This window comes from Carlito syrichta, unplaced genomic scaffold (assembly GCF_000164805.1).
Source record: "Carlito syrichta isolate Samal-C Ts95f unplaced genomic scaffold, Tarsius_syrichta-2.0.1 Scaffold301816, whole genome shotgun sequence".
Taxonomy (NCBI): domain Eukaryota; kingdom Metazoa; phylum Chordata; class Mammalia; order Primates; family Tarsiidae; genus Carlito; species Carlito syrichta.
This window is the reverse complement of record NW_007245912.1, coordinates 233,056-260,359: the sequence shown is the minus strand read 5'-3', so window position 1 is coordinate 260,359 and position 27,304 is coordinate 233,056. Positions and strand designations below refer to the sequence as shown.

At 38.1% G+C, this 27,304-nt stretch overlaps 1 protein-coding gene across 1 annotated transcript in view; it reads left to right on the top strand.

The window, feature by feature from the left end:
* LOC103257607 (protein NPAT) overlaps positions 1–27,304 on the top strand; it is a 55,056-nt gene continuing 27,752 nt past the window's right edge. The window contains exons 1-7 of the mRNA XM_008055296.2: positions 1–137; positions 14,782–14,900; positions 20,868–20,928; positions 22,157–22,229; positions 23,697–23,737; positions 24,510–24,734; positions 25,982–26,063. Of these exons, the coding sequence (XP_008053487.1) occupies positions 101–137; positions 14,782–14,900; positions 20,868–20,928; positions 22,157–22,229; positions 23,697–23,737; positions 24,510–24,734; positions 25,982–26,063 (638 nt within the window). The 5' untranslated portion in view covers positions 1–100. The remainder of the gene's footprint in view (positions 138–14,781; positions 14,901–20,867; positions 20,929–22,156; positions 22,230–23,696; positions 23,738–24,509; positions 24,735–25,981; positions 26,064–27,304) is intronic.

Sequence of the window (27,304 nt, the reverse complement as noted above, 5' to 3'; positions counted from 1 at the left end):
TGCCGCCACTGGAACCGGGAGATGCGGCGCTGGGGCCGTCGCTGGGTCGGCTTTCACCTGGGTCTCCTCTCGTCTCGCGGCGCCTTCCGCGGTTGCGGTCATGTTGTTACCCTCGGACGTGGCCCGGCTGGTCTTGGGTGAGCGCGGGCGCGGGAGGGAGGGTCGTGGGACCAGGCTCGGCCGGACGGAAGGACCTTCGGGGCCAGCGGCTTTGCCGGGGTGGGGAAGCTTCGGGCTTTCGCCTCCCGGCTCGCGAGTTCAAGCGGGCGGCGATTCCTCGTCACTCGGAGGCTCCGGGCAGCCTAAGCCTCTTTGTGCGTGGATGCTCCTCTCCGAGGCTGCGTGGGGAGGGGAGGGGAGGGCGGCGGGGAGGCCCGGGGTGGAACACCTGGGCCCGGATCCGGTGGGAAACGCAGGCCCGCTCGCCCAGCTGGGACCCCTGAAGAGAGTTGTCTACACGGCGGGCGAGCTGCGTGTTCCTCGGCTTGGGCGCACTCCCCCGGGTCCGCGCTGGGACCATCGTGGCCCTCCCCCAGCCACCTAGCTTGGTGAGGAGACCTTCGCGACGCCCTTCTCGCCATCCGCCCTCAGAACTTCGAATTTGGGACTCGGGGGGCGATCTTCCTTCTCCAGCCCTCTTGCCGTGCGTCGGCCAGTGTAGACGAGCGAAATGCCACTTGCATATTTTGGAACAGCGGCAGCCCCTGCTCCTTGGGATAGCCAACGCGCACACACACACACACAGCAGAACAGACAAAAAACTCAGAGGGGGAAATGCCTTCCTGTCGAGCGTTCTCTAGCCCTCGTTAGTTTTTCCTCCATTTGAGGAGGCTTCGTCTTTGGGCCGTTTGTCTGAGTGTATTGTCCGTGTGGGAGACGGGTTTTGTTGCTGTTTGTTCCCTGAAAGAATAAAGAGGATTTGTACTGCTGGAAATGAGAGCCACGTAAAACCTAAAAGACCCGAGCCGGTGATTTACGGTCATCCTGTGCGACGCCCCTAAAAGTAAATGGCAGACATTTGTGATAAAACCTCCATGGTATCCACAGCCACGATTAACATTTGTGTTTTATTTTATTGTTTGGAAAACCCATTTTTCTTGTGTCTTCTTTAAATGCCCAGTGCTGTCCCTAAAAAAGATGAGGTTTGTGCAGGGCTCTTGATAAGCACATTTTGCAGGAAACATTAAGGGGAAATGGTTCCACCCTTCGTTTTTTTTCTAGAAACTAATGGCTCACGTTTAATGTTTGGTTAATCTTTTGCTTAAAAATATACAGTTTTGGCAGTTTGATAATCCGGTTGTGTTTTAGTGATCATAGTCTTAAACACAATTTCTCAACCTCAGTACTATTGACATTTGAGGCGGCATAGTTTTTATGGGGAACTATCCTGTGCTTAAACACTGTAGATGTTTAGCTGCATCTGTCCTACGAAATGCCAGTAGGACACCCATCTTCCCACCGTGCTCCACCGTTGCCCAGTTGTGATGAGGGAAAATGTCTCTAATTATTGACAGTATGTCCCCTGGAGGGTAAAATCACTTCTAGTTCAAGTTTTAAGAAAGTCATATGATGTTCTAATTGGAATAATTTACACCAACTTGTGAATATTCTTTCTTCACAAACCAGCTGCTTTGCTGACTTTCTACTTTTCTTTAATGGATAAAAACTCCAGAGTCATTGTTTTCTTATCCTAAAAATCTTCTCTGTCATTCACATTCCATTTTCACTGTCACCGACCTTAGCAGTATGCCTCCCATTATTTCTCTTCTGGAATTTTGTTGTGGCTTCCCATATCATCTTCCTTGCAACTCATCTTACTTACAGTTGTCACCAATCTTCCTAAAGCATTCATATCATACTTTCTATTCTAAAAGTTGAAATAACTGTACACATACCAAAAATTTCAGATTGTGCAAGAGTATATAATATCAAAAAAAAACTTTCCCGTGCTTATTGCACTTGCTTTTGTCATTTATCATTACACATCTTATGCATCTCTCATATCAACAAGTTTATTATTTACTTATGATTCTTCTGTTAATACCCCCTCCCTATCTTCAGCTCCTCTCATGTTGGGCCTATTTTCTTCATAGTGTGTTTTCAGCAAATCTGTAGTATGTTCCAATCACTACGCCAATTGCTAAACATAAAGGGAGGTTTTCTCCCCTTAGCATTCACATAAATAGGTTTTTACCCTTTAAACACATGCACTCAAAATACTTTTAGGGCCCCACCTCACATTCTGTCTTGTGCTGTATGTCACCTTTCACAAATCAAATGTAGTCAAAGAACGGTGAATTCCTTTCAGTTGCTCTGCCTCATGTACCTTTCATTCTTCAGGATACTGCACTCTGATTTTGCACCTCCCTACTCCATTTACACAGTCCTTACTACTCAGCTACAGCCAACTGTTGCCTTCCTGGAATTTTTAAAAATATTGTACAGGCCAAAATATGTCAAAGTGATGTTTATTGCCTCTGGGCTACTTGTTCGGTTTTCTTCAATATGTCTTACAAGGTGCTTTGTGGAGCTGATCCTACCTCTCCTGCTTGATCTCAGCTTCTTTCTTTCTTTCTTTATTTTAGTTGGAGTCTCACTCTGTCGCCCAGACTGGAGTGCAGTGGCCGCTCCCGGCCACCGCAGCCTCGACCTGCTGGGCTCCGGCGATCCTTCCACCTCAGCCTTCCGAGTAGCTGGAACTACAGGCGCGCGCTACCACACCCGGCTCATTTTGATTTATTGTAGAGATGAGGTCCCGCCAAGTTGCCCAGGCGGGTCTCGAATCCTCGGGCTCCCAAAGCACTGGGATTACAGGCTGAGCCACCAAGCCCGGCCTATCTCAGCTTCTGTGCTGTAGCCATACCTAATTACCGGAAGTTTTTCTGAATATTCTTATGTATTCTGCTTCTCCTTGTTTTCCTAGCAGACACTTGTATTCAAGGTTCAGGTCAAACATGATCTCTGAAACCCCATTCAGCAATTACTGTTAGAACTTTCTTCTTAAACGTTCCCACAGCGTTGTATTCTCTTCTACCCTTATCATGTCTTATTGTAGCTGTGTATATACTTTTATTTTTGTAAACTATACATAATAAAGTTCACCATTTTAGTCATTTTTAAGTGTATCGTTATTAAAGCACAAAACAATGAGTTGAGTTTTTTTCTGTTTTTGTTTTTTTTTTTTTGGTGTATAGTTCTGTGGCATTAAGTATATTCATTGTTTTGCAGCCATCACCACCTTCCATTTTTGGAACTTTTTCATCTTCCCAAACTGAAACTTACTTGCCTTTTTGTTTATTCGGTAGTCTTAACATTAAATTAATGGATGAGCTTCAAGAGTTCTGAGAGCCCCAAAACTGCCTGTAAAGTTTTTCCTAAACAGGTTATTACCATCTGTTATGAGTCAGCACACGTTTAAAAAAAAAAAAAAACAGAAACTAATCTGAGTATTTAACAAGGAAGGATTTAATGAGAGAATTGGTTACACAGGTGATAGAAAAGCTAAGAAACCAAGCAACTTACATGAGGCAACTCAGTAATTAGCAACAGTAGGAAGCCACTACACTAATCAGAAGGAAAGAAGAGAAAACAACCCAAGCCTGTGTTGACTGCCTGGAACATGCAAGGCTTATCAGATGAGGGGGCTGTAGTCATGCAGGAGTACTGAGGCAGAGAGGAAATGAAAGGAAAAAACATGGTTCTTCCTCCTACCCACCAGTGCTTCCCAATTCTGAACTCAGCCAGAAGCTGACAGATAAAGGAGCTTGGGATACATTGCCTGTATAGAATCAAACTTTATGTCATATAGTAGAGTGCAGGGCATGGATAGATTTGAGGTCAAACAGGACCGGAACAGGTCAAGAGCTGCTGGTTCTGTTCACCTTTATGTCACCAAAACATTGTATTTCATAAACATTTACAAAAGTACAACTGTGAATATGACATTCCATTTTGTCTACTAATATCTGTACTCATTGCTAACATAATTTCATGATCCTTACCCATTCTATATTTTCTGTTGTGTATCCATCCAGCTGTTCTTCATAAACTGTATGCTACATCCAGACTGGATATGTTCCCCAAACAGGCTCTACCTATATGCCTTCTATCAGCTTCTTTGGGATTCCATCCATCCTTTAGATTTTACTTCCTCCTTGAAACATTGCATAATTTCCCTCAAGCCTGATGGTAAATTTTCCAGCCCTTCTCTTCCCATGAAGTAATTCTCCAGCTCCTCTCGTCCCATGAAGTAAGCCAGCCTTATGTCTCTTAGTAAGTCATAGCTTTATAGATAGAGATCTCGTCACTGCTATTTGTGAATGTAGTAAGGTAAGGCTTCCAAAGAATTATTGCAATTTTTAAAGAACATTAAATCACTAGTATTTCTGGGGAATTAGCAGAATATGTGAAGGAGATATTTTCACATAGGGGGCTTTACTACCTCTTGGTTTCTTTAACCTCCTCTCTACTTTTTCCTCTCTATGAATAGGAAGGAGAAATACCCTTCACATGGTTAGGCTTTTATCTTTCCTTCTCTTTCAGTTGTATTTCCCCTTCTATTAAGTTACTCATTACTACCTCCACTTAAAAGTATGCTGAAAACAATACTGTATTAACTCAGGCACACCTTCTTATCCATTCAAACATCTTTGTCAGTGAGTTTACAAAAATATATAGTTCTTTTATTCTAAAGTTGTTTTTAGGAATAAAGGGGAGAAGCCATAATGAAATTAATAACTAATATTAATTAAAGAATAATGATGTTTATTATAGTGATGAGAGATGATTAATGCCTGGTTTGTATTTTCATTGTAACATTTGAGAGTTAGGATAATTTGTACCTAAAAATTTCTCCTATTACCTCATTAAGAACTGGTTACAATCAGATACTTAATAATGAAAAATAGGCAGGGCATAGTGGCTCAAGTTTGTAATCCCAGCACTTTAGGAGGCTGAAGAGAAAGGACTGCCTAGCTCAGGGGCTCAAGACTAGCCTGGGCAACTTGGTAAGACCTCGTCTCTACAATAAATCAAAAAATAAACCGGACGTTGTAGCGTATGCTGTAGTTCTAGCTACTTGGAAGGCTGAGGCAAAAGGATCGCCTGAGTACAGCAGGTTGAGGCTGCGGTGGCCATGAGCATGCCACTGCACTCTGGTCTGGGCGACAGAGTGAGACTCTGACCAAAAAAAAAAGCATTTTGTAGAAAACATTCCAGTTAATAATATATACAGTAAGTCTTAAAATCCTCAATAGGCTCTTGACAACTGCAACTTTAAGTAAAATGGTGTAAAACCAAACTAATTTTACCAGGCTAATTGATATAAATAAGAATTGAGTTCCTGTGACATATTTCTATTCACAAAAACATCACCAAACTTCTGAATAAAGACCAGAATATTTCTAATATCAAACATTGAAATAAATGGGACCTATGCACACGTTTAAAAAGAATTAATAAAAATAAGATAGTGATTTACCCACGTATTCCAGTTCAGGGTTATGAGTGGCTGGAGCCTGTTGCAGCAGTTCAGGGTGCAAGGCAAGCTACAGAGAGGAACCAACCCTGAACAGGATGCCATTCGATTGTAGAACGCCCTAATATACACACAGTCATACTGGGACAATTTAACCTAACGTGCACATCTTTGGAGTGTGAGTAGAAACCGGGATACCCAGAGGAGACAGAATGTGCAAACTCCACATAGACAGTGGCCCTGGCTTGGAATTGATTTTTTTATTTTCCTCATCAACATTATAACAAAAACATTGAACTTAATGGTGCTATTCAAGGATCTACTGTATTATAGTCAGTGAACACGAAAATAGCTATTTTTTACTTTATTTTGGAACTTCTGGGACAAAAGTAAGCAAAATATATCAAGTCTAATCTAAAATTGGAACTCAAAATTACCAAAGTTGGGCATGCTTTTAGAAGCAGAAGATAATGCATCCCAGATAAAACTATTTTAAAATGCATAACTTAACACTTGTATTAAAAATAATCTAGCCTTTTAACAGCCTTGTCTCAACTGTGTGCTATCCAAAAGTATACTGTCTTATGATATGCCATATCTGTCTGGTCTGTGATGATTCCTTTCCCAGGTTATACTAGTACAAATGACTTTTTTTTTTTTTTTTTTTTTTGTATATCATTACATTCTGTCTTGGGCATTCTCGATCTTTATTTCCTTATCACAACTTTCAGGATCTTTTTAGACTTTTTTTTGCTAATCTCCCTCCCTACGTGAAGTCTTACTATCATGACTATATTGTCTGTGTATATATGTTATGTATAATGTATGTTATTTATGCATAAAAAGAGTGAGGTTTTCATCTTTCCTCCCTCCCCCAGAACCATTTTTCACCCCCTTAGAGCAATATCACTCTTTCTGAAAATGCATGCTCTAGGGGAAAGCAAATCATCTTTAAGGACTTATATTAGATTTTATACCACTACCTGTCAGAAGTTCCAAGTGACTGAATGCATCTAGGATAATAAGTATTTTTCAAACTCTCCACCATGACATAAAAGTGTTTATTTGAGGTCTTCAATACAAATCTTGAAGCATATTAAGAAAAAGCTCCACTGCCCTAATTTCGAGGTGTTTCTAAAGGTTCACAAATATTTTAAAGTTTGTGTTTTCAGAATGCTAGTAACAACTAACTCATTTATTCCAAATAATACAGGTGTCAGAAAGCCAGTCATCAGAGAAGTGATTTCTCAGCTGTCTATAGATTTCACAAAAAAACAAAGGAAAAATAGCAGTGTATCTCTGATCCAATAATTTTGCATCTGTGCTGTGGTCTTCAATGTTAGCTGAGCTAAAATTTTTCTTCAAGTATCTAAGTGCTTTCTTTTCTTTCTTTTCTTTTTTTTTTTTTCGAGTTGGAGTCTCACTCCGTTGCCCAGGCTGGAGTGCAGTGGCACACTCACGGCCACCCCAGCATCAACTTGCTAGGTTCCAGCGATCCTTTTGTCTCAGCTTTCTGAGTGGCTGGAACTACAGGCACATACTACCATGGCTGGCTAATTTTTTGATTTACTATAGAGATGATGTCTCACCAAGTTGCCCCGGCTGGTCTAGAACCCGCGGGCTCCCAAAGTGCTGGGATTACAGGCTGAACCACCAAGCCCAGCCTATCTGAGTGCTTTCTAATGCTCCAAAGTACAATGCCTTTTGCTTTTGACTTATGTATTTGTGTCTTTTCATAGTATTAGTTAGAGGATGCATTTTCAGAAACAGAGTAGAAAACTGATTCATCAACTACAGGCAGAGAGTGGTGAGTTGATTCCCAAATTGTAGTTTAGGGCATTGCCTGAAATGGAATTTTCTTGCCCTTTCCTACTGATTGATTGATAGGAAGCCTTGTTCTGTTGCCCAGTCTAGAGTACAGTATCATAATCATAGCCCACTGCAGCCTCAAACTCCTGGACTTAAGCCATCCTCCTTCCTCAGCTTCTGGGTAACTACAACTACATGCATGCCCCACCACTCCCAGCTCCTTATTATTATTATTTTTTATAGAAATGGATCTCGTTATTTTGCCCAGGCTGGTCTTGAACTCCTGGCCTCAAGTGATTCTCCCTGAGTGCTGGGATTACAGGCATGAGCCAATGTGCCTGCCTTTTTGTTAAAACCCTGGTGTATAATGACTTTGTAGGCCATCTCATAAGTTTTTTTTAATTTGTAGAACCTGGTAAAAGATATAATTTCAGATGAAGAGCATAGAACCTTATGATCCAAAGTTGGAAGAGATCTTAAGACTATCTTTAGTAGCTAACAAATACTGTTAGGGCAACATTGAGATAAGTGTACTACAAAGGAAAGTGAAAGGGAATACTTACTAGTATTAAGTCATACCTATAGAACATAGATAATAGGAGTAAGGGACATAGTCAAAGGATTTTTTTAAAAAAAGATTCTCTGAGGCAGTAATAGTTACCCTAAATTGTGAAAAGTGAGTTGAAATTAACCAGGCTAGCCGGACTTGATGGCTTAGCCTGTAATCCCGCGCTTCGGGAGGCTGAGGTGAGTGGATCGCCTGAGCCCACGGGTTTGAGACCCGCCTGGGCAACTTGGGAGAGACCTCATCTCTACAATAAATCAAAAAATTAGCCGGGTGTGGTAGCGCACACCTGTAGTTCCAGCTACTTGGAAGGCTGAGGCGGAACTGCACAAGCAAGCCCAGCAAGTCGAGGCTGCGATGGCCAGGAGCGGCCACCGCACTCTAGTCTGGGTAACAGAGTGAGACTCAACTCAAAAAAAAAAAAGAAAAAGGAAATAGCCAGGCTAAGAAAACATCAGCTGCCCAAGAAAAGGGAATAGAATATACAATGGCCTTGAAATAATAGCATCAATGTATTTATGGAATTCCAAGACCAGTTTGGCTGTAAGTGGAATGGCAAGACAAAGCTAAAGAATAGGAAACAAGTAGAGCTTTATACAACGTGTTAAAATTTTTTAATTACATTTCTGTCACTCCAAAAAGAATCCCCATACTGTTAGCAGTCACTCCCAGTCCCCCCCCATCCTCTACCAACTACGTATCTACTTCCTGTCATGTCATCTGCAAGTAGAGGTAGTTTGACTTTTTCCCTTTCCAATCTGGATGATTTTTATTTCAAGTTCTCTCCAAATTGCCCTGGCTAGAACTTCTAAACAATAGTGAATAGAAATGGCAAGGGTAGACATCTTTATTTTCTTCCTGATCTTGTGGGAAAAGCTTTCATTCTTTAAACACTGAATATGTCAGTTGTGGGTTTGTCATAGATACCCATTAGGTTGAGGAAATTTCCTTTCATTTTTATCTTGAGAGACTGTCAAATTGTTTTTCTCCGTGGTAATATGATTTTTATCCTTTATTAATATAATATATTACATTGACTTATTTTTGTTTATTCAACCAACCTTGCATTCTTGCATTAAATCCCCCTTGGTCATAGTGCCTCATCATTTTTATATTTGGTTTGCTAGTATGTTTTTGAGAATTTTATGTCTACTTTCATAAGGAATATTGGTATGTAGTTTTCTTGTGATATATTTCTCTGGTTTTGGTATTAGGGCAATAGCCAGTCTCAAAAAAATAATTGGGAAGTCTTCTCTCTTTTTTTAAGTGTGTGAAGGATTGGTGTTAACTCCTTCGGCGTTTTATAGAATTCAGTGAGGCCATTTGATCCTGGGGTTTTCTTTGTGAAAAGTTTCTTCATTACACATGTATTCTCCTCTTATAGATCTACTCAGATTTTCTATTTCTTCTTGAGACAGTTTGAATAGTTGTGTCTTTCTAGAAATTACCCATTTCACCTAGGTTCTCTAAATTGATGACATACAGCTGTTGATAGTAATGTCCCTTCTTTCCTTATTTTAGTAATTTAAATATGTTTTTCTTGGTCAGTTGAGCTAAAGATTTGTCAATTTTACTGACTTTTTCAGAGAATGAACTTTTGTTTTTATTGGGGTTTTTTTTTTTTTGCTATTTTTATTTATTTCATTTATTTCTACAGTAATATGTGTTTTCTTTCTTCTCTGCTCTTTTTCTGATCTTTTAAGCTGAAAGATTAGGTTACTGATATAGTTTTTCATGTTTTTTTCTTTTTCTGTTTTTAATTTTTTTAGAGACAGTCTCTCTCTGTCGCTCAGGCTGGAATACAGTGACGTGATCATGGCTCTCTGCAGCCTTGAACTCCGGGGCTTTAGTGATCCTCCCGCATCAGCCTTCTTAGCAGGTGGAACTCTAAGAGTGTGCCTCCTCACCTGGCTAATTTTTTGAAAAAATTTTTGGAGACCACGCACAGTGGCTAACTTCCAGCACTTTGGGAGGCTGAGGTGGAAAGATTGCTTGAGTTCAGGAGTTCAAGACCAGCCTAGGCAACATAGCGAGACCTCGGCTTTTCTAAAAATAAAAAAAATTGGCCAGGAGATGGGTGGTACACACCTGTAGTCCTAGCTACTCGGGATGCTGAGGTGGAAGGATTGCCTGAGTTCAGGAGGTTGAGGCTGCGGTAAGCTTTTATTGTGTCACTGCGTTCCATCTGGGCGACAGAGTGAGACACTGAGTCAAAAATAATGATAATAAAATAAATTTGTCTTAGAGATGAGGTCTTGCTAAGTTCAGACTGGTCTCAAGCTTTTGGCCTGAAGGGATCCTGCCACCTAGCCCTGCCAGGTAACTGGGATTACAAATGTAAGCAACCGCACCTAGCTTATCTTTTTTAAATAGAGGTGTTTATAGCTATCAGTTTTTTTGCCATATACTGCTTTAATTGCATCTCATAAGTTTTGGTATGGTGTGATTTTGTTTTGATATCTTTGTTATACCTTTTACTTAGGAGGTTTAATTTTCACTTATTTGTGAAATTTTTACATTCCTAATGTTACTGATTTCATTTTGTTGTGGTCAGAGAGCCTGCTGTGTATGATTTCAGGATTTTTTTCAACTTATTAACACTTGTTTTATGTCTTTGTATGTGGTCTATCTATCCTGGAAAGTGTTCCAGGTACACTTGGGAAAAATATACTTTCTGCTCTTGTTGAGTTACAGTTGTCTATTGGGACTAGTTGGTTTACAACGTTGCAGTCTTCTATTTTCTTGTTGATCTTCTGCTTAGTTCTATTCACTATTGAAAGTGAGGTACTGAAATCTCCAACTTTCATTGAATTATCTGCTTCTCTAGTTCTTAGTTCATGCTTTTTGGACTCTGTTGTTAGGTGAATGTATGTTTGTGATTGTTATTTTTTTGATGGATTGACCCTTTTATAATTATCTTTGTTGTAACATGTTTGTCTTAAACTTTGTCTGATACAGGTTGAGCATCCCTAATTCAAAAATTCCAAAATCTGAAACTTTCTGAGTACCAACATTATGTGCAAAAGAAATGCTCATTGGGGCATTTTGGATTTTCATATTGAGGGTACTCAACCAGCAAATATAATGAAAATATTCCAAAATCCAGAAAATATAACAAAATCTGAACTATCGGTTGCCAAGTACCTCAGATAAGGAATATTCAAACTGTTTTGTTTTTGTTTGGTGGGTTTTGTTTTATTTTGTCTTGTCTTGTCAGGGTCTCACTCTGTCACCCAGGCTGGAGTGCAGTGGTATGATCCTAGCTCACTGCAGCCTCAAACTCCTGGATTCAAACTCCTGGATTCCTCCTGCCTCCGCCTCCTGAGTAGCTGGGACTATGGGCACTCTACCACACTCAGTCACCTTTTTAACTTTTGTAGAGATGGGTTCTTGCCATGTTGCCCAGGGTGGTCTTGAACTCCTAGCCTCAAGCTGTCCTCCTAACTCAGCCTCCCAAAGTGCTAGAATTACAGGCAACAGCTACTGCACCTGGCCTTGCCTGTATTAATATAATTTCTTCAGGTCATTCGTTTACTATCTGGATAATATATCTCTCCAGTCGTTTTACTTTTAATCTACTTGTGTATTTTAATCTAAAGTGTTGCTTATACACAGCCTGTGGTTGAATCCTGTTTGTATCCATTCTGCCACTCACTTTTTAGCATTACTGAAAAGAGATTAATTATGTCTGCCATCTGGGCCATTTGTTGTTTATATGTCTTATGTATTTTTTATTCTATTCCTTTATTACTGCCTGTTTTCTGTTAAATAAGTATTTTTGGCTTACTTTTTTTTTGAGATAGTATCTTGCTCTGTTGCCCAGGCTGGAGTGCAGTAGTGGCTATCGTAGCTCACTGCAGGCTTGAACTTCAGGGCTCAAGCAATCCTCCTGCGTCAGCCTTTCACATAGCTGGAGCTACAGGCGCTCACAACTATGCCTACCTAACATTTTTATTTTTTGTAGATACAGGTCTCACTATCTTGTTCAGACTGGTCTCAAATTTCTGGCCTCAAGCACTCCTCCCGCCTCAGACTCCCAAAGTGCTGGGATTATAGGCATGGGCCACTGTGCCTAACTCAATTTACTATTTTATTTATTTTGTTTTATTGAATTAGGGTCTCACTGTATTGCCCAGACTGGAGTGCAGGGACGTAGTCATGGTTCAGCCCAGCCTTAAACTCCTGATTTGAAGTAATTCTCCTGCCTCGGCCCTCTAAGTAGCTAGGACTACAGGCTTTGTGTCACCACACCCAGCTAATTTTTTGGATTTTTTGTTTAGATGAGGTCTCTCTGTGTTGCCTAGGTTGGTCTCAAACTCCTGGGCACAAGCTATCTTCCCACCTAGGCCTCCTAAAATGTGAGAGTAGGCCGGGCTCGGTGGCTCAGCCTGTAATCCCAGCACTCTGGGAGGCCAAAGTGAGTGGATTGCCTGAGTCCGGGGGTTCAAGACTAGCCCAGGCAACTTGGCGAGACTTCATCTCTACAATAAATCAAAAATTGGCCGGACATGGTAGCACACACCTGTAGTTCAGCTACTTGGAAGGCCAAGGCGGAAAGATCGCTGGATCCCAGCAGGTCGACCCTGAGATTACAGGCATGAGCCACCATGCCTGGCCTCAATTTACTATTTAATGACATATTGTTTTTGTGTGTGTGTGTGTTGTCTTATTAATGATTGCCCTTGAGATTACAGTTAACTTATTAAGTTAAAACAATCTTATTTAGATTAATACCAACTTAATTTCAATAGCGTCTAAAAACTTTGCCCCTATATAGTTCTCTTCCTCTTCCTTTCTGAGGCTACATCTTCATGAATTGTATGCCCTTCAAGCCAGATTTATAATCATTGTTGTATACAGTTATTTTTTTAAGCAGAAAGAAAAAAAAGTTGCATACCAAAAAAAATTTATACTCTTACGGCCTGAAAGACTCCCCCTTAAGCAATTTTTGCAGAGCAATTCTACTAGCAACAAATTCTCAATTTTTATCCTGTAATATATTAGTTTATTCTTGATGGAGAATCTTGCTAGATGTAGAATTCCTGGGTTTTTTGCTTGGTTTTGATTTTGTTTGTTAATCTTTTTGAGACCCTTGTATGTGATGAGTGGTTTTTCTTGTTACTTTCAAAATTTCCTGTTTCCTTCTTTATCTTTTCAGTTTGATAATGGTCTATATATGGATCTCTTTGTGTTTATGCTACTTAGAGATTGTTGAACTTCCTTGATGTAGATTAATCTTTTTTCTTAAATTTGTGAAGTTTTGGATATATTTCTTCAAATACTATTTCTGGCCCTTTCTGACACTTTTCTCATTATCAGATTTCTATTATGTTTATGTTGGTACACTTGATGGTATCCCATAGGTCTCTGAGATTGTTTACTTTTTGTCATTCTTTTTTGTTTCCGTTTTTCAGATCAGATTCTTCTTTATTTTCTGTCCTAAAATCTGCTATTGAACCCCCTCTAGTGAGTTTTTCACTTCAGTATTACACTTTTCAACTCCAGAATTTCCATTTGCTTCTTTCTTTTAGTATCTATAGTCATGACTGTAGTCATGTTGGTCAACGACAGACCACATGTATGATGGTGGTCCCATACGATTATAATACTATCTTTTTAGTCTACCTTTCTATGTCTTGATACACAAATATTTACCATTGTGTCACAATTGCCTGCATTATTCAGTACAGTAACATGTATAGGTTTGCAGCCTAGGGGCAATAGGCTATACCATACAGCCTAGCTGTTTAGTAGGCTACGACTTTTGGTTGTTTCAGTGTACTCTGTGATGTTTTCACAATGACAGAATTGCCTAATGATGCATTTCCCAGAATGTTTTCATTGTTAAGCAACACATGCCTATATTTAATTATTGGTATTTTCTATGTGGTGAGACATTGTTCTCATAATTTCTTGGGCATGGTTTACTTTAGTTTTCTGAGGTTACATGAAACTAGCTCATAATTGCATTAAGTTCAGTGTCAGGATTTCCTTGGGAACCATTTCTACTGACTTTTTTTTAACTATGTATAAGCCATACTTTCCTGTTTCTTTGCATGTCTCATAGGTTTTTGTGGAAATTTTGATGTCTTAAGTAATGTAATGTGACAGCTCTTGTAATCAGATTCTTCTCCTTCCTCTGTGTTTGTTGTTTGAGCTGTTGCTGTTTATTTATTGAGTTTGCTGAACTAATAATTATACGACATCTATATTGTTAAAGGAGATTACAGTCTGTGTTTGGACATTGATTTCCTTAATTGTTGGAAACAAATAAGTTCTCCCATTGTTTGCTAAGAGAGGTCTGTGTATGCATTGGGAGGTTGCTTTAACTCAGCCAAACAGTTGACAACTCTACCTTAGCCTTTACTTAAGATTAAGGTTCTTGTTGGAACTGGTAGTACTTTGATTCAAAGAGGGCATAAATTGAGAATCAAAGAAGTTTCTTTCTGACCTTTCATGCAGAGTAGGTCTTCTGTTCATTCTTTTTGGAAGTTATTAAGCAAATAAATGAAGTATACAAATAAATAGCAACATTGTAAGGATATAGTTTTTTAGTAATCCATTAAGTGAATTTATACCATCTACTGACCTAGTCAACACGGAAGTTAATGAAGTAGAGGAATGTACTTATTTTTCATTTCTTTGTAGATTTTCCTGTAAGCACTGCTGTGAAATAATTGTGCTTTGTCACTTTATTTTACTAGTTTGTCTAGAATTGTTTCTTATGAAGGGGCCACCTGTTCTGTGAATTATATTTTGTATTGCAGTACAACCTGGTATTTCTGTACAAGTCTGCAGAACACTAGAACATTGTAACTGAGGCTCCAATCATGATATTGGTACTTAGAGCATTTTCAATAGCAGTTTTACCAAAAGTGCAGAATTTAATGTACCTAAATTCTAAAATTACGTAAACTTTTATTTTCATTAGGTTACTTACAACAAGAAAACCTCACTTCTACCTGCCAGACTTTTATTTTGGAAAGTTCAGATTTAAAAGAATATGCAGAACACTGTACAGATGAAGATTTTATTCCAGCCAGCTTACTGGTGAGTTATTAGTTCCTCGGGGGAAATATTTTATCTTCAACCAACACAAGCAACTATAAACACAGTCTTAAAATTGGCTTTTTGGCAAAAAAAAAAAGAAAGAAAAAAGCAATTGACGGAAATATGATGCTTTATATTCATGCATGACAGATAAGACCCAGAAAAGGCCAGCTGTTCTTTTTCCACATTTACTCCAAGGTATTAAATGAATTACAACTTTGATTCTGAGAATCAGTCTCAAAAATGACACTCTTATTTCTAATTAGTTTTGCTGCTACTATTTCAGAGCTTTTTTTTATGTTTTCCTGACCTATATCTGGCTGCTTAATTCAGGAAAATGTAAAACAGATATTTTGGTATCTTGTTATCATCTCTTTTGTACATATCACTAAACTGACAGACCATTATTTGGTATATAATTCATACTTTCCAGAACTACGTTATTTTACATAGTGGTTGTCATTTTACTGTAAACATGACTCCTCAAAAGACAGCTCAACAATCACAGATAACACAGACTGTCTATGTAGGAAACCAAAAAGAGTCTACAAAGCTAGTGTTTATCAAGGTCAATACAAAATATACACAAATCCTTTCTATTTCTGTAGACCTGTAATGAACAGTTAGAACTTGAAATTTTAAAAAAATATCCATTTGTAATAGCAACAAAAACAAAATGCCTAAAGAATCCAACAGTATATGTATACCTAAAGTTACTTGAATGAAATCTAAGGATTAAATAAAAGGAGAACAATACTGTGCGTATGGATTGAGAGGTTCAATATTAAAGTGTCACTTCTTCCCACTATGGTTTATAGATTTTTCACAATCAGAATCCCTGCAAGCATTTTTATAGATAACAACAATCTGAATTATAAATTATATATGGAAAGGGAGCTAGCACAAACAGTTGGAGAAAAGAACAAGTTGGAGAATTCACATAACCTGATTTCATACTTACTAAAAGCTCACTAGTCAAGATTAAGGGGCATCAGTGGTAGGTTAGACTTGTAGACCAGTGGAACAGAACAGAAAATCCAAACATACACCCACACAACTGATTTTTTTATAAAGCTGCAAAGACAATTTAATGGGAAAGGATAGTCGAGCAAGCAGACATGCATTTTCAAAAAAAAGAACCTCTACAGATACCTCATATATGAAGTAAAAGTGAACCAACATGAATCATAGACCAGAATGTAAAACATAGGACTATAAGACTTCTGGATGAACACATAGGGGAAAATTTGTGTGACGTTAGGTTTCACAATGAGTTTTATATATGACGTCAAAAGCATGGACTAAAAAGAAAAAATTAGGCAAATTCAATTTATAAAAATTAAAAACTTTTGCTCCACAAGAGGCATGTTAAAACAGGCTGGGTGGCCGGGTATAGTGGCTCAAGCCTATAATCCCAGCACTTTGGGAGGCCGAGGCAAGAGGATTGCCTGAACCCAGGGCTTTGAGACCAGCCTTGGCAACTTGGTGAGACCTTGTCTCTACAATAAATAAAAAAATTAGCCGGGCATGGTGGCACGCACCTGTAGTTCCAGCTACTTGGAAGGCTGAGGCGAAAGGATCGTCTGAGCCAAGCAGTCGAGGCTGCAGTGACCATGAGCTGTACTCCTGCCTTGGTGACAGTGAGACTCCAACTCAAAAAAAAAAAAAAAAAAAAAAGAAAACCCAGGCTGGGTGAACATGTTCTCACTCATAAGCAGCCCCTGAACATTTATCATAATACTATAAGAATACTATAAGGATACTGCTGGGGGGAGGAGGGAGTACACTACATCAATAAGGGTACCTGATCTCTGATCAGGCAAAGTGAGGACCAAAGGGAGGTCCAAACTTTACCTGTACAGTGACCACTTATATACCTAATCCCGAATTGTACCTCACATGTTTAAAATTAAAAATTTTTTTTAAAAGACTGGGTAAAAATATTTGCACCTTACGTATCTGATAAAGGACTTATACTCAGAATATATAAAGAACTCTTAATATTCAACAAAACAAACAAGTGAATTGTATTTAATGATTAAGAGTTCTAAAGACACTTTACTAAAAAAAATGTACAGATGGCCATAAGCATATGAAAACATCCTCTACATAATTAGTAATTAAGAAAATGTAAATTGACACCCAGTGAGATACTAATACCTACATATTAGAATAGCTAAAATAAGAAAAGAGTTGAAAAACTCACAAGCCCTTGGTGGCAAGTGTGCAGAGCAGCAGAGACTCTTGTTTGTTGCTGATAAGAATGTAAAATCAGCCGGGCTAGGTGGCTCAGCCTGTAATCCCTCGCCTTTGGGAGGCTGAGGTGAGTGGATTGCCTGAGCCCGCGGGTTCGAGACCCGCCTGGGCAGTAAGACCTCATCTCTACAATAAATCCAAAAATCAGCCAGGCTGTGGTAGCGCATGCCTATAATTCCGGCTACTTGGAAGGCTAAGGTGAAAGGATCGCCAGAGCCCAGCAGGCTATGGTGGCCGGGAGCGGCCACTGCACTCCAGTCTGGGTGACAGAGTGAGACTCCAACTCAAAAAAAAAAAAGAATGTAAAATTAGCCAGGGTCGGTGATTCAACCTGTAATCCCGCACCTTGGGAGGCTGAGGTGAGTGTATTGCCTGAGCCCGTGGGTTCAAGACCCGCCTGGTCAACTTGGTGAGACCTCATCTCTACAATAAATAAAAAAAAATTAACTGGGTGTGGTAGTGTCCCCCTGTAGTTCCAGCTACTTGGAAGGCTGAGGCGGGAGGATTGCTGGAGCCCAGCAGGTCGAGGCTGCGGTGGCCGTGAGCGGCCAGTTCACTCCAGTCTGGGCAACAGAGTGAGACTTCAACTCAAAAAAAAAAGAATGCAAAATCATTCAATTGTTTTTTTGCTTGTAAAATTAAATATATACTCTCCATGTGACCCAACATTATGTTCAGACAAAAACCTGCACATTGATGTTTGCTCATAGTGGTCAAAAAACTGAAAACAACTAAGTTGTCTTTCGACAAATAAATGAATATACAAACTCTGGTATGTTTGTACAAAGCAATACTACTCAGCAATGAAAAGCAGCATGCTATTGATTCACACAACATGTATGAATGTTTTTAAAATTTCTAATTTCTTCTAAATCTGAAAAAATAAATTGTAGATAGTGGAAGCAAGGTTTTTAACCAGGTAAGAAAGAAGATACTAAGAAGCATAATAATGAAATCTGTGGTGTTAGTGTGAGATAAAGTTGTGGTTATTATATAAACAGACATAGAAATGTAGATGTTTCTATGTGGATTTGTATGTGTGTATATAACTGTCTGCTGAGAGGACCTAGAAGCAGTGATACCCAAGTAGCTATCAGTACACCTAACACCCAGATCTTGGTTTCTAAATACCATTCTCCAACAAAAAGAACCAGGGCTCCTTGGAGAAATGGCAGATTATAGGGCTGCTGCAGGGAAAATACATGATGAGCTAAAAACATCTTGTAGCTAGTAAGAAAATTCTTTTTTAAAAAAAGAATGGGGGGTATAAATGAAAGGGACATGGGAATCTACCTGAAAGAATTCCCAGTGGCTAAAACTGCTATAGCAAAATAAATGATATTATTACATTGCAATCCAATGTAATAATAAATAAATAATAAATCCAATTATTTATGCTTACATAAATAATAGATGGGAGAGAAATGACAATTCTTTCTCACAGAAGAATTCGAGCTAATAAATGTAGATACCCCTCTCCAAGACATAGATAGAGCTTCATTTATTTTCCTTTGTGTGGAATTGTGTGGGCTTGACTTCATGACTTGCTTCTAACCAATAACATATGAAAATACTACCTTTCTAGTGGAGAAGTGTTACAGACAGAACCATAACCAAGTGATCGGTGTTAAATGTTACCATCACCAGTGATAAGTCATGTTAGTATCATGTACCCCCTGATTTAATGTAGTAAAAAGGGAACTTTGTTTTCATGACTGTCTTCCCAAAATTACATCAACCCCAGTGCAATCATCAGAAGACATCAGGCAAACCCATATTAAGGGACATTGTACAAAATACTAGCCAGTGCTCTTCAAAAGTGTCAAGGTCAAGAAAAACAAGGAAAGACAGAATCTGTCACACATCTGAGGAGACTGACAAGATAATGATGTCTAAATGTAATGTATTCTAATTTAAATCTTGGGACAAAGAAAGAATGTCAGTGAAAAAATGACAAAATCTGAGTAAAGTTTGTAGTATAGTTAATAGTATACTAATGTTATTTTTTATTGTTAATAAAAGTACCATGGTCATGCAAGATGCTAGTATGATAGGCTGCTGAGTGAAGGATGCATGGGAACTATACCATCTTTGAAATTCCTCTTTGAATCAAATTTTTCTTTATAAAAATCTAAAAAAATCCAGCTGGGCACGGTGGCTCATGCCTATAATCCCACCACAAGAGGATTGCCTGAGTTCACAGGTTCAAGACCAGCCTGGGCAATATGGTGAGCCCTTGTCTCTACAATAAATCAAAAAATTAGCTAGGTGTGATGGGACATGTGTGTAATTCTAGCTACTTGGAAGACTGGGCAGAAGGATCGCCTGAATCCAGCAGGTCGAGGCTGTAGTAGCCATGCCATTGCACTCTAGCCTGGGTGACAGAGTGAGACTCTGACTCAAAAAAAAAAAAACCCAAAAAACAACCTTACAAAGTAGACAAAGGTCAGTAATCATGTCCCAAGTTTTATACAAGGAAACTAAAAGTTCAGAAAGATTAAATTATGAGCACAAAGTTCTAATAAATAAGTAACATTAGAGTCTTCGCTATGTTCTTTCTGTTACTTTCTATTTCCAAGTATACTGCTTGGCAGAGCTTCAACATATTAGCAGAGAAGAGAAAGAAAAGAAACAAAGTGGGGAAAAAGGTGAGTGAAGAGGAAGGGATATTCCTAGGATCATCCTTCTACCTGGTGAGGCCAAAGGGAAGGGATTGCTGTGATCTCTTAGGTGGTGAGACCCTCATGTCCACATCAAATTTTACAGCAGTGGGGAAGGTTAAGGGTTTCTATGTAAAAAGAATTCAATTCTTCAGTCAACTCATACAGCAATTAATTATCTACTAGAAATAAACAAGGTGTAATCACCAAGATAGTATTAGGCAAACCCTTACCTTCTCAGGCTTTGAAGATGATCAGCAAATTAGAATTCTGCTGTGCAAGTTCAGAAGGGGTAAGGGAACTAATCCTGAATGTGTCAGATATATGTCCTCATGCCATCTTCACAGTGAACGATCCTAGGGATTTAGAATTAATATGACCATTTATACATAGAAAGTAAGCCTAGAGAATTTAGGTGATTTATCACACATGTAAGTGTGTGATAAATCACCTAATTGAATTTGAAACCACAACTCTCTGCTCTGGAATCCTTGCTCTTGTTCTATTCTGTGACCTCAAATTTCAGGTAATAAAAACCCTCCCTTGTGTTGTTGTAGGAATAAGGGATAAAACAGGTGGGTTGATGAGATGATAGACATGAGAACGGGAATGTACTGATCCTGGAAAAGGTATCTCTTACACACTCAATTGTTTTACTTTGATCTTTGTTGGGTTCACATGGCTTTCAGGACAGCAATGGTGGATTAGGACTCAGCCCTTATTGCTTTTAAACAGTTGTATGACAAGATCCTTACCTCCCAGTTTAAAATTGCTTTTTTGCCCTTTGCTTTTTGTGTCTAATCTCAAAAAAAATGTATAGTCACAATGTCCTATTCAAACCGGCAAAGTTCTTCGCCCTTAGAAGCTTTGATGCCAAAACTCTAACTTGGGTGACTCTTTTCATTTTTGATGACCTGCTGTTTTACCATTTCCTCCTCAGCTACTCTGCAATCAGATCTTTTATTAACTTTTGAATGGTGGGATGTTTCCTGGTGAGAAATTATTGGTTGTATTATACTATTTTGGTAAGGCTTGATCTTTCTCTTTTCAGTCCTTATTTGGAAAAAACTTGACAACAATTTTGAATGAATATGTAGCTATGAAAACAAAAGGTAAGATTCTGAGTTCAGAGATTTTTTTTCTGATATTTTTATATAGCATTTATCTTCCTGTTTTAATCAGAAATAATTTTTAAAGGATATTAATATTTCATAAAAGCTTTGAGAAAAATTGTCATAGTTTTGAGATAAATTTTACTGGGAAACATCTAATTTATGTTTATATTGCGTGGTATATAAATTGCAAAATATTAATATGAGTATATATAACCAAAAAAGTCATCTTTTAAAAAAGGCACAAAATAAAACTCTTAACTCTGAGTTATCTGTGCTAGTGAACAGGCATTGCTATGTGTCATAAAGTTTTAAACTGACCTTTTAATTTTAACTTCTAGGAGATCTTAATCTGAACACAGGAGCCAGTCATAAAATTCTGACTTCTACTTACCAGAATTTAAAATAATACTTACTTAAATTAATGATATTTAGGGAACGTTCTGATTGTTTATTTTATTCTGTGATGTTTATTATTTCTATAACTTACAACATTGACAAAATAATTAGCATAAAAAAAGTAATGAGCATAAAATGAATACATAAAAGAAAAAGAAGCTTAACATTTTTGAACACTATGTATAAGCATTGTACTAGATGCTTTCATATGTTTTATCTAATTTACATCTTGAGAATAACCCAGTGAGAGAGATTGATTACTTAGACCTGTTTTTAAATATGAAAATTAAATTTCTACACTCAGAAGCAGTTTGCATAATTTCATATGTATTATGAAGCAAACTATTTTAATTCACTTTCAAATGTCATATGATATCAGATAGAACAAAGATCAAAAACATGATTTGTCCTTTTTTTAGTGCAAGGAACATAAAAGATTATCGGCCTAAAAAGCTTCTGGAGTTTTTTGTTGTTATTGTTGTCAAGAAATGAAATCTTGTTCTGTCACTCAGGCTGGTGTGCATTGGCACAATCATGACTCACGGCAGCCTCAAACTCCTGGGCTCAAGCAATCCTCCCGAGTAGCCAGAGACTTTACAGATGTTCATTTCCACTTATATTGTATCTGATTTCCAGTGGCTTGAGAAGAGAAAGCACCCTCGTTATAGTTTTGCAAGCCATTTTTGCAAAGTAGTCTTATTTCTTAATTCCCAACATAATGTTAACAATTGAGAGACAAGTTTTTTCTGTGACGTGATTTTCTATGTCTTTGTTCAAAATGAATGATGAAGTTTCTTGAGCTTAAGAACCTTTTCCTCTTATAATTCAGAAACATCAAATGATATTCCAGCAGTAATGTCATCTCTGTGGAAGAAGTTAGACCATACACTTTCTCAGATCAGGTAATAAACTTATTAGAATTTGCATAATGATTTTGGAATGCAGGCAGCACACTTTGGGATTTAATCTAAAGACCTACACAGTATGCATGTAACATTCATCTAATTACTGTAAAGATTATTGGTATTTCTTTGTCTTTGGAATGACTTGAAATAAATAGCTCACCTTTAAGAAAATGTTTACAAACAAGGAAGTTGAGATGTGTGGAAGTTTAATGACATTTCCAAGTTTCCATGGCAATTTAGAGGCAGATGTATGAGAATACAATTTTACTAATCCCAGGCCAGTGTAAATTCCCTCAGGCAACTTCCCCTTCACTACATATTCAAATCATTAATGTGTTGAACCTGTGTCTCCTGGTTCTTCCTATTGTAAAGAAACTTAACAAGAGACTTAACAAATAATGCCACTTCTGGAATCTTCTGGTATCAGTTTTATATCATCTCTAACTTGACTATAGAGTCTGTTTTGACAACCATAGTCTCTTCCCTTTCTCCTGGAGCTGTGACCAAACTTCAGCAGGGGCTTCCTCTTCTTTCCCTGCTTAACCTGCTAAAATGACTCCAAATGCTTTCTGCCTCACTCTCATCTCTTATTCTCACATCTTAATTTGGCAGTCTTGTCTTTATCTTTCCTCGCTCTTGTCTTTTCTGCCCTTGCATATCATCTTCAAAGACATTCACAATTTAGTGAATAATTGTAAATATTGTGCAAGTTATTTAGGTGTTTTATTGACAGGGATTACATGAAAAGAAAGGATTTTTAGTCAAGTTTTCTACATGGTTGGTTTGTGTGTTATTAAAAGTGCTTCATTCAGTTGAGTAAGTTTTGTGGCTCTTAGGGAGATGTATTTGACACATTTTCTAGGACAATAGCACAGGGTATATGACTGTTTACCAAATAAATGGATGGGCAACTCCAATTCATAGTAAAACAATTAACTTGTACTGTTTTGTGAATTTTTCCATATGTTTATTTTGCATCTTGTTTAGTGGTTGGATAAAATAATTTCATAGTCATAAATTTGAAAAAAACAGGATGTCCTTTTGATAACAGCTTTGGGATTCTTAAGTATTTATATATGAGTCAAACGTGAAATCAGAATGGGATGGCATCTCTATAATTATGAAAGATATTCAAAAATGTTATGTGTTGTATATAACTTACTTAAATATAAAGTCAAATCAAATTGTTTTCTTAATATAATATCAAGGTACTCTAATGCACATTGCATTGGATAGAAACTTCATAATTAAAATTATGTGTGTGTGAGTGTGTTCACATGCCACTCTTTTTCTCCTAAAGTAAATCAGAGTTACTTAACCAAAAAATGTGTTTCGTTTTTTTGTCTGCAAGAGATCTTTTGCTTTTGAATCATAATTTACTTTAGTTCTGACTATAACTAAATCATAGTTTATTCTCAGCATCAAAAAAATTTTAATGGATAACTACGTTGTTTTATTTGTTAGGAGCATGCAAGGTTTCCCAAGGTTTACTGCCAATCAGACAGGTTGGTATTCAATTTTAAACTATAAAATGTTCAGAATTACTTCAAACTTTAACTGGTGAACATTTTAATTAACAACACATGTATACAAGGTGTGTATTTTGTTTAAGCTACTGTTTTCTTTACTTTTTTATTTTTTTATTTATTTGAGTTGGAGTCTCACTCTGTCACCCAGACTGGAGTGCAGTGGCCGCTCCCGGCCACTGCAGCCTCGACCTGCTGGGCTCCAGCGATCCTTCTGCCTCATCCTTCCAAGTAGCTGGAACTACAGGCACGCGCTAACACGCCCGGCTAATTTTTGATTTATTGTAGAGATGAGGTCTCGCCAAGTTGCCCAGGCGGGTCTTGAACCCGCGGGCTCAGGCAATCCACTCACCTCAGCCTCCCAAAGTGTGGGATTATAGACTGAGCCACCAAGCCCGGCTGAAACTACTATTTTCTAAATACAGTTTTCATATAAGGAAGTAATATTCATTTAGCAAAAAAATATATATTTTAAATACTTCCTACCTTTCCCATTGGTTCTCGTGTAGTAGCATCTTTTAATTCTTATTTCATAAGTTTGTTTCTTAATTTGTGAAGCTATTATCAGTATGCATTATGCAGAAAAGTACTCTTGGATTTATAAAGCTTGAGTGTATTCATTTTAGTTTGTTTCTTATAAAATTGTCACATAAGTGTACTTTATCTTTAAGGGCTATTTTTCAATCTGTAAATGGAACTTCCCATACTACTCTGATGTTGAATTAATTTTTTAAATGCTCGTATTTTTCAGCCCGAACAAGAAGTGGAATTGCAGAAATCAAACGGCAGAGAAGGCTTGCATCTCAAACAGCTCCCGTCAGTTCAGAGTCGCTGACTTTACCTTGCCTTTCAGGACAATTTACCACTTCTCCTTTGACAGGTACACAAGTTGTTCGACCAAGTGGCCAAATTTCAAATCCATTGAAGTCATATTTTGTAGTGGTCAACCATTCACAGTCACAAGATACTGTAGCCAGTAAGTTTAAGTTTTGTTCTCTTAAGTTTTGTTGTTAATCAAATTGTATGAATGAGATAATATACTAATGTCTTAGTGCTCGTAGTACAAAATTGTGGCACCCGCCAAAAAAGAGAGAGAGATGAGAGAGGCTAGGAGTGGAACAGACGTCTAGATTTGCCATAAAATAAGCATATAAAATCTGTGAGGCATTTTAATCCAGGATCCTTCCTATTTCTAGTCAAACTAAAGTCCATCCTTGAACTCTCTTCCAATTCTCAATTTTGGGCATTAGGAAAGTCTCTGTTGTATTTGATTTGATTTGATTTTTTTTTTTTTGAGTTGGAGTCTCACTCTGTCGCCCAGACTGGAGTGCAGTGGCCACTCCCGGCCACCGCAGCCTCGACCTGCTGGGCTCCGGCAATCCTTCCGCCTCAGCCTTCCGAGTAGCCGGAATTACAGGCATGCGTTCCCACGCCCGGCTGATTTTTTGATTTGTTGTAGAGATGAGGTCTCGCTGCCCAGGCAGGTCTCCAACCCGCGGGCTCAGGCAGTCCACTCACCTCAACCTCCCAACGGCACGGGATTACAGGCTGAGCCACCGAGCCCGGCTGTATTTGATTTTAAATGGACTACACATTATATTTTACCACCTCCTTAACTTTGTTCATGTCAGTCTGTCCTCCTGGAACGAGGAATGTCTTTCCACTTTACCTCTATCTCTACGTGTCTAGAAATCCTACATATTCCTGACTGAGTCTCAGAGCTAGGAATAAACTTAGATATCATGTGATAATCTTGTTTGTTGCATATTTGGAAATATTGAAAACTCGTAAAAGTAATGGGGGAAAAGCTAGATAATAATGGAACTGGCATGAGAATTCAGAGTTAACTTTCTTGGTTCCCAGTCCAGTCTTCTTTCTCTTCTGTGTGGCTGAAATTTATTGCCATCCATTAATATCTCCGTCATTTCTGTTTTTCTCCAAATCCTTTTCTATACCCAGAACACTTAGTTTATACTTCTTATACTTTATCCATTCTGTTGTCGTATATTTTTGTTGAGACTATACTGTACTTTGTATTTTGTTGTTAAACCTTAGGGCATAGGGACTATATTTTCTTAATCCTTATATCTTCTGCCATACCTTGCACTCAGTACATGTTTACTGAATTTAATATAAAATAATATTTAACGTGTCTTATCCCTTTACAAGTTTAGAAAACTATTCAGTTTCCTTGGCTTACAGTTTTATCTTTTTTAATTACAGCTGGAGAGACTTTAAATGTCATTCCTGGTTCTCAGGAAAAGAAAACTCATGCCAATTTAATGTCTCCTGGTAGACGCAAAAGGTAAATACTTTTTAAAAGGAAGAAATACAATATTGGTTTTTGGATTTTTTTTTTAATAATTACACTAGGATACTTATATTGTGAATAAAGTCTCACAATTGGATTAAATTCTAACCTATTGGAGTCATTTCAAAAAACCTTATCTTTTTCCACATTTTAACCTTTCTGAAATTGGGTTGCATTCTTCAAGTGATAGCATTTCACTGTTTCATGGCAAATACGTCTTTTCTGTAGTGGTGTATAAAATAATATGGTAATATTTTACAGTTGATATTATATCAAATTTTTTGAAGTAGGTGTTTTTTAACTGAGTATGAACCATATCATTATGTTGTATGGGCCGCAAGCACATGTTTAGAGCCCTAAATCAGTTGATAGACTCTTTCAGAGACAGTCTATCAGAAAAGTTTTTTCCTGTCCTACTTAGCCTATATGTGTTTCTTAGAAGTATATTTCAGAAAACAAAGATAATAGCTATAAATGTTTTTTTTGTTTCTCAGCTGCCTACCTATGGGTATTTTTGTTAAAGTTTTTACAGTTGATTGTTTCATTCAAGGCTGATGTCAGCCTTCTTTATTACATCCTTTCTCATTTAAACACATAAAATAGTAAAACACCAATATAAAGTCTTTTATTTTTTTCCTTCTGTGTTTTAGAGATGGGGGTCTCGCTCTGTTACCCAGGCTAGAGTACAGCAACATAATCATGGCTCACTATAGCCTCAACCTCCCAATTAGCTGGGACTACAGGCATGTGCTACCATGCCCAGCTAATTTTTTAAAAAAATTTTTTTTGTAGGCACAGGGTTTCACTATGTTGTCCAGATTGGTCTCAAATTCCTGTCCTAAGCTGTCCTCCCACCTAGGCCTCCCAAAGCAGGTGTAAGCCACTGCACCCGGCCTATAGTCTTTACTTTATACTTTACTTCATTCCATTCTTCCATAAACCCAATAATGCAGTAATCTTATCCTGTTAAAAAGTAAATGAGAAGGTCAGAGCTTACCTTACTTTTAAGACCACATAGCTAGAAAGTGGTAAAACTAGACCCCAAATTCATTTCTTCTAAATCCACATCTAGTAATGCTTCTTTCTACTTTACTGTCCTTTGTTCCTACCACAAATAGAGAAAATACAGTTGACCCTTGAATAAGACGAGTTTAAGGCTGGGCCCGGTGGCTCAGCCTGTCCAAGCACTTTGGGAGGCTGAGGCTGGAGGATTGCCTGAGCCCAGAGGTTTGAGA